Source organism: Citrus sinensis, chromosome 6, assembly GCF_022201045.2.
Source record: "Citrus sinensis cultivar Valencia sweet orange chromosome 6, DVS_A1.0, whole genome shotgun sequence".
In the NCBI taxonomy this organism is placed as follows: domain Eukaryota; kingdom Viridiplantae; phylum Streptophyta; class Magnoliopsida; order Sapindales; family Rutaceae; genus Citrus; species Citrus sinensis.
This window is the reverse complement of record NC_068561.1, coordinates 15,662,048-15,672,968: the sequence shown is the minus strand read 5'-3', so window position 1 is coordinate 15,672,968 and position 10,921 is coordinate 15,662,048. Positions and strand designations below refer to the sequence as shown.

Below are 10,921 nucleotides of genomic sequence, written 5' to 3'. Positions count from 1 at the left end.
TCGGTTTGGTTTTTTGTTATATCCAGCTGGACTCTAAATTTGAAATTTGAAACCAACCATAGTTAATAACTGATTCAAAATAAAACCACCCGAACACATCCCCGCTCCACCGTTGAAATCACCACACAATAATCCAACCGTTAGATTAAAATCCTCTCTATAAATAACCCGCCTCTCCCATTTCCCTTTCTTCTTTAAAAAAAGAAAAAGAAAAAGGAAGAATCCCCTGAAAATATCCTCTGCAAATCTCGCTAATCAAGAAACCCCAAAAGAAGAAAATGCGTGAAATCCTTCACATTCAAGGGGGCCAATGCGGGAACCAAATCGGATCCAAGTTCTGGGAAGTGGTTTGCGCCGAGCACGGTATAGACCCGACCGGAAAGTATCAAGGGGATACCGATTTGCAGCTTGAGAGGATTAATGTGTATTACAACGAGGCAAGTTGCGGGAGATACGTGCCTAGGGCCGTGCTCATGGATCTTGAACCTGGGACCATGGATAGCGTCAGGTCTGGTCCGTACGGTCAGGTTTTTAGGCCCGACAATTTTGTCTTTGGCCAGTCCGGCGCCGGAAACAACTGGGCGAAGGGGCATTATACTGAAGGAGCTGAGCTGATTGACTCTGTGCTTGATGTTGTTCGTAAAGAAGCCGAGAACTGCGATTGCTTGCAGGGTTTGTTCTTTATACCTTTAAAATTTATTTCAAGAATTTCAAGTATTTGTTACGATATGTCTAAAATCTAAATTTAGGACATAGTACTGAAAGTTTATTAATAGTTATTATTGTTTTATATTATGTTGCGTGATTTAGTTGGTTAAATTCGTAAAATCTATTGGGCGTGGTACGAGAAACGTGGGGATTATTGAATTGGGTTATGAAATGCAGGATTTCAGGTGTGCCATTCTCTGGGAGGAGGGACAGGTTCCGGGATGGGAACTTTGTTGATATCAAAGATAAGAGAGGAATACCCGGATAGAATGATGCTTACTTTCTCAGTTTTCCCATCTCCTAAGGTCTCTGATACTGTTGTTGAGCCTTACAACGCTACTCTCTCTGTACATCAGCTAGTTGAAAATGCAGATGAGTGTATGGTTCTTGATAATGAAGCCCTTTACGACATCTGTTTCCGCACTCTCAAACTCAGCACTCCAAGCTGTAAGCTGGATCTTTCATTGTCATCATTTGTCTTTTTGCTTAATTTTTGTAGTTGGTTTTCAGTGGTAACTAAATTTTAAAACTCTTTTGTTGGCGCAGTTGGTGATCTGAATCATTTGATATCTGCTACAATGTCTGGAGTTACCTGTTGTTTGAGATTCCCTGGTCAATTAAACTCTGACCTTAGAAAGCTTGCTGTTAATCTCATTCCTTTTCCTAGGCTTCACTTTTTCATGGTGGGATTTGCTCCCTTGACATCCCGTGGCTCTCAGCAATATAGATCTTTGACTGTCCCGGAGCTCACCCAGCAAATGTGGGATGCTAAGAATATGATGTGTGCAGCTGATCCTCGCCATGGTCGTTACTTGACTGCCTCAGCCATGTTTAGGGGCAAAATGAGCACTAAAGAAGTTGATGAGCAGATGATCAATGTGCAGAACAAGAACTCTTCTTACTTTGTGGAATGGATTCCCAATAATGTGAAATCAACTGTTTGTGATATCCCTCCAACTGGCCTGAAAATGGCATCAACATTTATTGGAAACTCGACCTCAATTCAGGAGATGTTCAGGCGTGTGAGCGAGCAGTTCACAGCTATGTTTAGGAGGAAGGCTTTCCTTCATTGGTACACCGGCGAAGGTATGGATGAGATGGAGTTCACTGAGGCAGAGAGCAATATGAATGATTTGGTTTCTGAGTATCAGCAGTACCAAGATGCTACAGCTGAAGAGGATTATTATGAGGATGAAGAAGAGGAAGTTCATGACATGTAGACCTGATCATGTTGTGTCTGATTTGGTAATGGTTGGTTAGAAGTTTTAATTTCTGGTTGCCAGTCTTTGGCAATTATAGATCCAGAAGGGGTATGCCAATTATGTTATCTAAAAGCTTTTGGTTTTGTTCTTTCATTTTCCATTTTGTCATCGCAGAGAACTGAGCAAGAAAAAGTTCATATAATCAATTTCTATGAAATGCTTATTATGTTTATATGACTTGTTTCTCAATAGAGAGTTAGTTACGGTAAATCGCATTACTTGGTTTCTTGGATATGATTGAGATACCAAGAAAATGATTTGCTAGGAGTTTTGCCACATTTGCCAAATAATGTTGGGCAAGCTTCCATTTCGCCTTTATTTGGCCAGCTAATTTGCAGCACTTTCATGGTTAATTATCAAGGGATAAAACTAGATTACAAAAAGACAACTACGGAAAATGTAACTAACCTAAAATCAGAATTGAAATTAATGCCGTCCAAACCCTGATGATCTTGGTATTCTTGTGTTTGAAGATTAAATATGAGTTCGGCATTTTGTTTCGTTCAATTCAAGCTGAGGTCAATTAAGTGAAAAATTAGTGAAGAATCAAATCATGGGAAACAATTCAAATTTCAAAGGATGATAACCAAAGGAACACATCAATACACATTGGTCATCTTGTACTAGGTTTCCACTTACAAGGTTTCGATCCATGCATAATATGCCATCCCATTAGTACATACATGAAATATATGAGATTGAACCTTGATAAGTAATTGAACCTTGATTAGTAACACCCACACTCAGTAGAAGGAGAAAAAAAGATGGAGTCTATGATATCATTACTAAGAATATCTCTAAAAGGCTCTTCAAATAAGATTTTAATACTTATTTTTTCAAATAAGTACTTATTTGAAGAATCTATGTGGTTTTTCAAATAATTACTTATTTGAAGAATCTGTGTGGTTTTTCAAATAAGTACTAAAATCTTATTTGAAAAATCATATTAGCATTTAAGACTTCAAAATACACTTTAATTAAGATTTTTCAAATAAAAAATAATTTTCTTTCTTCAATTTTGTATAGCTGTTTTCTCACTCTTCAATTTATATTTTATTTTTTTTTATTAAAGAGAGAGATAAGTGTTTTAATTACCATTTATTTTTCCTTTGAAAAAATATTTATTTGATTAAAATAATATTAACTTGTTTATATTTGAAGAGCCTTTTACAGAAGAAAAATATATTTTTTCACTCTATTTTTTAGCACATAGGTAAGTAAATATATATTTAAATAGTAAAATTAATAGAGTTTTTTAGAGAAGTTCTAAAATATGAATCGATGGTGGCAGGAAACGGTGTGGAATGGTTAATACAGCGTAGGCTCTCGTACTGTGATTGTAACATTAAGCAAAGATAGAAACTCCGTTAAAAGGATACATTGCACGTATCCCTTGATTGTAGAGGATGACAGGTTGTAAAAGTTGCGAAACACTCAACTCAGTACAGGATATGGATCCAAAATCAGAGTAGGGTCAAGGAACTGGAATTTCTAGAAATCTCAAACACTTTCAGGTCTGGGACAGCATATTCATATACCACAAGGCTTGTATACTTTTATTCTGCCTTCACCATTAAGCATCAAAACACAGCAGCCAAGTAAAAAGGATTGGCAGCTCAAACGCGTGCTAGTGATCATTTAATCTCAAGAATGTGACAAAATTCATGAAGCCATTCTCTTCTTGGGCCACTCTTTACCAATTACCATGATTAAACAATCTATATGCCAGCAAAGCTAAGTTACTAGAATCAGAGGATCAGCAGCAAGTTCAGGTCAAAATAGGCAGAACAGAGCTCGGTATGCATTTGATTATTACCTATGAATTGGAGGCTAAAATCAAACTTTTGACACGACCTAGCAATTATAGTTTCAAGGAAATGCACTTCCTCAAGTATTATAAAGAGTTGCACATTCTCAATTAAAAGTTAATGCTTCATTAATCCCGTCATCAGACAACATGTAATAGTCATCAGACAATATGTAATAGAGAATTACATTTTCACATTTGATCATCAGTTACAACCCACATAACAAAGCCTGAACTACTGGCACAAAAAACAACATGAATTTACAACACAAAACAAGCAACTGGGTTCCAACTATTCATCTACTTTTTGCCATCTTCGACGGCTTTATCTACCAATACTTTGAACTTCTCATACTCGAAATCTGCAAGGTGCACAGCACACTCCTCAGTCACTGGCACCACCGGGCGCTTATTTGCAAAGATGGTCCACAAATACAACACAATTGATGCTCCCAAAGCTCCACAAGCTGTACCAAAAATCAGCGCACCAAGCACTTTCAACAGGCAGTCACTCCGCTTGGGAGGTGGCTGGGGAGGTGTTTTCAAGTTCTTAACAAAAGTCTTTGGATCCAGTGGCTGTGAATGCATCCAATGTGGAACATGCCTTAGCTTAAAGCTCCATGAATACAGATTACAAATCTGTGAAGAATTCCTATTCGAAGAGCTTAAGCCCACAAACACTTCCTCATTATTCCACAATTTGGATAAGTCAATTGGGTATGAGAGCAGTGGATCAACCGGCTTTGCTGAATCAAGATAACTCAATCTGACCTCTAGTCTCTTTGAACTAGCTTCGTAATCAATCCAAGAGTTCAATTTCTTATCACTATTCAACACAATGTTGTGAGATGAAACATTGCTCACTTTCACAGAAACAAGACTACCCACATCAATTCCGACATGATTCCCATTCACATCACCGTACTTAACATCTCTTAAGGTATCAAACTCAACAGCAACAACTCTAAATTTACTTTTATCCATTTCCGGAGAGAGCCCAAATGAGGTGTTAGCAGACACACTAAGATTAAAACCACTTGGAACCATAATAAAAGCTAAACCATCACCATTTTCCTTAGACATTGAAAATGAGAAGTTTGTCGAAAAAGAAGCCAAATTCCCAGTATTACCTTCAACAAGCTTGATGGGTTTCTTATACATGACTCTCCCAGCGCTAGAACTAACAGAGTCAGTGAGTTGAACCACAGACCCACCATTAACAACCTTTGCATCCCCATATAAAGCAATGCTGGACTCCAAGTGTGAACCTTTACCAAAACTTTTGAAGGAAAAAGACGAACTTGGGTCTGCGTTGAGGACTTGAAAGTGGAAAATGAGTAAAGTGAGTGTTGCAAAGTACCTGGACATGAAGAATGTGGCCATTGCTGAACCGGGTATGAGCTGAATCTGGGGTTAAGTATTTTTGTGAGGGATTTTAGGTCTTGTGAATTGATTCCATATACAAAGTAGGTAGGTCAATCTTTTTTTCTTTTTTTTTCCCAGGGTTAGAAATGTAGAAACCAGAGGACGAAAGTAAAGAATCGGAGGGAGTTGGGTGTGGCTTGGCTTGGAGGTTGTGAAAATTAAATACGTTTACTCGTTATTGCCACTTTCTGATTCGCTTTCTCTCAGTGGTCGCTGACTGTATGGAATATTTTAAACTTTAAAGCATATTTTGCCCTTTTACACCTATTTTTCAGTTTAATTTTTCACGCACACTCTATGCTTTGTGAATTCACATTTCTTTCCATGCAGTTTTGTGATTTCTAAATTGTGACACATAAAAATTACCTTATTCACACATATCAATCATATACTCATACTCGCATATTGATTACATCGACATCAATTAATATGAATATTTGGTTAAAATTAATTTTGTGAGAGAAAGCTGTTCAAAGTTCATATTAATATTAAGATCTATATTTATATACCTAATACTCTGATTATATAATTCAATCTTTGGGATCTCCCATCAAAATTACAATACCTAATACATCTAGAGTTCTATAGCTTAATGCTTTGTTAATTCTAGGTAATTTAAAGAGTAATGAAAAATGGTAAATAAGTATTTCTTTAATTTAGTATTTGGCATCTATTATATTTATTGGTTTCTTCGATTATTTTTATAGTAGATATGTTAAAAAAATTAGTAGAAAAACTTCAACTAATTATTCTTATATAAACTCACTAAAAAAATATAAAGTATAAAAAGGAATATATTTTTAATGTGATTCATCCTGCTTGTGTGTGAATATGACTATTTCATATTCAAGTTGGTGATATTTCTTAGGACAAACATTAAGTAGGTTAAAACGGTAAAATATACATAATATTGATAAATTTAAAAATATCCTAACCTCGAGGGCGAAACTGCAAAATCATTGAACTCTAGCCATAGTAACAGTTGTCAAAAGGGCATCACGCGTCAAAGTAAATGTGAGCTTTGCTTCCGAAACGAAAACAAAAACAATTGACAAACAGTTAACAATCGTACGCTCAAGTGTCGGCACGCTCTTAAACATTACCATAAAAACAGCTCTCTATCTAGTCTCTAATGCCGCAACTGCACACCACGCGCAACAACTTTGTCTCACTCTAAAAAATTTTATTTTTATCTCAGCACGTTATAAAAAGAAGCAAGAGGATTCCCTTATTCTTCCGGGACCGATGTGTGTTAACTTGCGCGGTCGGCAACTCGGCATCGATAAACACCACTCAATACAGACCAAGACAATAAAAACTGACATCTAGATCCTTATCGTTTTACGTTTTTTCAAATAACAACACACTCTGTCCATTTGTAACCAATGGGTCCCTAACTAACAAGTGACAGAAAAGGGTAATTTTTAGGGACCTCCCATGAGCTTTAGTGTATTGACAGTCAGATAGAAAGTATTTATGTAATTACAAGGACCTCCCTTGACATTCATACAAAAATACGTATAACGTTATTATAAAGGGTAAATACGTAAAAATAAATTTAAAATTTAAACAAAAATAAAATTCAAACAAACACATCCGAACGGAACAATGGCAGCCCCTTCTCCACGAGGCTGACAAAAACGTCATCGATGCAGGCCGCGCCTCCTGGCGCATCGTGTCCTCCATCAAGCAGGAGGAGGAGTCGCGCGGCAACCAGGACTATGTCTCCGTGATTAAGGAGTACAGATCGAAGATCGAGGCCGAGTTGACGGAGATTTGTGGCGGGATCTTGAAATTATTGGACCAGAAATTGGTTCCCGCCGCTGCCGCTGCTGATTCCAAGGTGTTTTATTTGAAGATGAAAGGGAGATTATCATAAGTACTTCATCATCACCATCCTCCATTTCAGTGTCTTCACAGGAGTGCAAACAGCTGTTGCCAAAAAGAACACCAATTTTGGGTATGTGAAGGCTATGAAAGCAGCTTCAGAAGCAACCATCACCCTAAACCAGACCTTTTATCAAACCCTAACTCCAGCCCAAATTCAGCTTCTTCGAGCGAGGCAGAAGAAGAAGACTCCGATTGCCTCAACAGTTTCAACAAGTTTACAGATGAGAACTTGAAGATTCTATCCGATGCATTAGAAAGGAAAGCAGTAGTACCATGGCAGAAAGAGATAATGCCAGAAATCACAAGAATGATCCTCGAGTGCAGGTCTAAAAAACTGCCACACACATGAATGGAATAAACTCTCTCACGCGTCTCGCTTTGTTCAACAGCCAGCATTGCTCAAATTTTCCCAAGTTTCCTCATCGCCTTGTGTCGGCTCCGATCTCCCTCACCACGCAGCAGCCAGCAAGTCTCAGCACTCCTCACGTAGTGTCGGCTCTGATCTCCCTCACGCAGCAATAGCCTTGTCTCCGACAGCTATTGTAATCTTCTTGTTAAGGAAATTCGTGTAGGACATTGTACTGTTTATGAGTTGACTGTTAGGGAGTTGAAGCTCATTGTCCTGTAATTGCAGCCTTCGTGATGTTGAGGAAAGTTTATCCTGTAATTCCTGCCTCTATGTTTATTTGTTTCAAAGAAAGAGAGAGGGAGAGTGAGGGAGCAAAGTGCTTGAAACGAACCGAGATTTGTTGCGTGAGGGAGAACAAAGGGTAGACTTGCTGCGTGAGGGAGAACAAAGGGTAGACTTGCTGCGTGGTGAGGGAGAAGACAAGGGCAGTTTTGGAATTTCAACAGTAATTGACGGTCTACTTAACGGAATACTAACGTCAGGGGAGGTTCCTGTAATTACATGAATATTTTCTATCAAACTGTCAATATACTAAACCTCAGGGGAGGTCCCTAAAAATTACCCTGACAGAAAAATAAGGGTGCGTTTGGTAATTTTTTTAACTAGTGATTTCGGCTCTTATTTTAGAGAAAGAGAATGATGTTTTTGATGTGATATTTTTTAAAATGAAAATTTGTTTGGTAGCATGTTTTCAAAACAATATATGAAAATAAAAATAATAAAAATATGTTTGGTTGTTTGTCTGAAAATGTGAAAAAACAGTAAAAATACGTTTGGTTGAAAATATAGAATTATTTATGGAATATTTTATAAAATAATTTTCTTCAATTTATTTATACATTTTATCTTTTATTATTATAATTTTAATCAAAATGAAATCAAATTTCATACATCAATAATAATTTTAAGAAAACCCTCTTATATTTTATTAAGTTTAAGAAATTAAAATAAAATGAAAAATAAAATAATAAATGTAGAATTAATTAGCATAACAAAATAAAAAAATCATACTACAATTATATTTATTATAGACATTTAAGTATTTCATTTGTGCTAATTATATTTTACAACAAAAAATATAAAGAACAAAAGAGCACAAAATATTTGCATAAAAAACATGCCTAAATATCTACATATATTCCTTTCAACATAAAGGGCGTCGCCTACAAATAAATAAAAAAATAGCTATAGGATGTTTAATAATGATAATAACATCATAAACTCAAATATATAACAAATAAAAATTAACATACACATTAAGTCGTGTAGAGTCATGTCACAATGCTCTTGCAATCAATTATACAAATTTTTAATGCAAAATAAACAAAACCACAAAATTCAAAAAAAAAATGCATCTAGATCTTGTTACTTGATACAATGAGGAAGAAGAAAAATGCCCAATTCAGCGGTATAATGAAGAAGAAGAAGATAAGGTAGTGAAATTATAAAAATAACTGTTTTTCTAAAAAAAAAAAAAGGTGAGGTGAAAATGTGAAAGTAAAGTTGAATAAAGAATTAATAAAATAATAATTTAATAAATGAGAATGGTGGGCTTAGAATAACTTTTTATCATCCTTTTTTTATGTTGTTCTCCAGCAACTTAAGAACACCAATTTGACGTTTTTGAGTTTCCTTTACAAAAGTTAGAAAACAGAAATATTTTGTTCTTCAATTTTTTTTTACTGTTTATCAAAAAATAGCTTAACCAAACATGTTTTGTATTTTTAATTTCTGGAAAATAAAAAACATCCGTCAAGAAAACGTTGCCAAATGCACCCTTAAAATTCACGGGATATGGTGAATTACTATTAGCTCCAAAAATATTTGACTTATTGAAAGTGGAAATGTAATAGTACGGGACCTATTTGATTAAATAAATAATTTATATGTTTATTTGAGAAAACGTAGAACATTAAGGATTCCGATGTTATTGGTCAGCGTTCTGTTTGGTTGTGCGATGCTCTCTTGATGCGCGTTTACTTGAGCAAAGCACTTGTCAGAAAACACTAAGGTGCGCGTGCTTTTGTCTTTTTACCGGATAGGTCTTCGCTTCTTCTCTTCGCATTAATTTAAAAAACAACAAAAAACAAGTGGTCCGTTTAACGAACCTTCGATAAGCCATTGTCTCGCCGTGACACTGGTGTCTGGTGCGGAGATCTGTTTGGGTTTGTACTCGCGGGCAGGTTCGCTCTATTAATTGTCGTTGATGACTGATTTTGTGCAGATTCCTCTTTTTTATTTTTTATTTTTTACAATTAATGCGATCAGAGTTTATGGGTTGATGGAGCAACCTTGGCCTACCCCTCTTGTGATGTTAATGTAGCATTTGAATTTAAGGACATAATCAATGACGAGAATTAAATGTTCCCTTACTTACTCGTGACCTTTGGTAGGGTCTCTAAAGATCTTTGGTGGCTGAAAATTTGCAGATTTATTCATTTATTTATTTATTTTATAAAACAAAATTTTGCCGGTTCTAAAGCGACGACTCAAATTAAGATGACCTCTTGCCTTGGGCTCGAAATACGGTTGGCTATTTTGTCCGAACCGGATCGTGATCGATTCTGTTTTGACTCTAGTTCGATTCGAATCTATTAATAATAATTAATGAACCAGATTTGGCTGAACTCGATTTGCCGGTAAAAGATCATTTGAAAAATTTAGCCAAATTCAGAAATGTCCAACCCGATTTGAATCTTTGAGTGGGGATGAATTGGAGCAACACATTAAGAGCAATTACTTATTAAGAAGCCCCAATAATTATTGAATTTCTTTTAATTATCTTATCGATTAAATAAATTAATACCTATAGTTTTTATAGGTTGTGATAAGATCTCGAGGAAGTTTAATTTCGGTAGGCAACTGCGGGGACGCTTATTAGCCGAATTATGGTGTATAGATGGTCGCTATCATGGATGGCTTCTTTATTCAAGATATGATTCAATTTCACGATAGGCTTCAAAAGCTAAGTGAGATAAAGGAAAAATGATTTTTTTTAAAATGCACAAGAATTCGAAAATCGAAAATTATTTGTAGACGAGAAAATGGATTGTAGTCACAGTGCCTTTTTTTTTTTTTTTTGAAACTTTGTTTCCATGCAAAAAGCGTTCAAAATTTAGAACAAAAAAGCACGAAGAATGACAGATGTATTCGCATGAAAATTGGAAGCTTGAAACACTCACTCACCTTTTGGTTTGTGTGAAAGTCTTGCTTTTCCTCAGAGCCTCATGTGATAAAGTGGCATTGATTCACTCAACCCATTTCAGCTTTGGTTCTCGCACATGGGAATTTTAACTGAAATTATGATTCTTGGCGTGGGATTAAATTACTATTAAAATGGATTAAAGCTCGGCCAATGCGGCTTTGATGTGTAAATGAGCAAGATATCTGACTTAATTTTTTTTAAAAAAAGAAGAAGAA

General features: G+C 35.8%; 2 protein-coding genes across 2 annotated transcripts; one reads left to right on the top strand and one right to left on the bottom strand.

Annotated features, from left to right (window-relative positions):
* Positions 1–177: 177 nt before the first annotated feature.
* On the top strand, positions 178–2,142 carry LOC102577942 (tubulin beta chain). The gene is made up of 3 exons (XM_006481335.3): positions 178–672; positions 886–1,155; positions 1,255–2,142. The coding sequence occupies exons 1-3, from the start codon at positions 279–281 to the stop codon at positions 1,926–1,928; spliced, it is 1,338 nt and encodes a 445-aa protein (XP_006481398.2). The 5' UTR covers positions 178–278; the 3' UTR covers positions 1,929–2,142.
* A 1,739-nt stretch (positions 2,143–3,881) lies between these two features.
* Positions 3,882–5,418, bottom strand: LOC102629186 (L-type lectin-domain containing receptor kinase VIII.2-like). The gene has a single exon (XM_006480872.4). It carries the CDS (start codon positions 5,158–5,160, stop codon positions 4,078–4,080), a length of 1,083 nt encoding a protein of 360 aa, XP_006480935.1. The 5' UTR covers positions 5,161–5,418; the 3' UTR covers positions 3,882–4,077.
* Between the last annotated feature and the right edge of the window lie 5,503 nt (positions 5,419–10,921).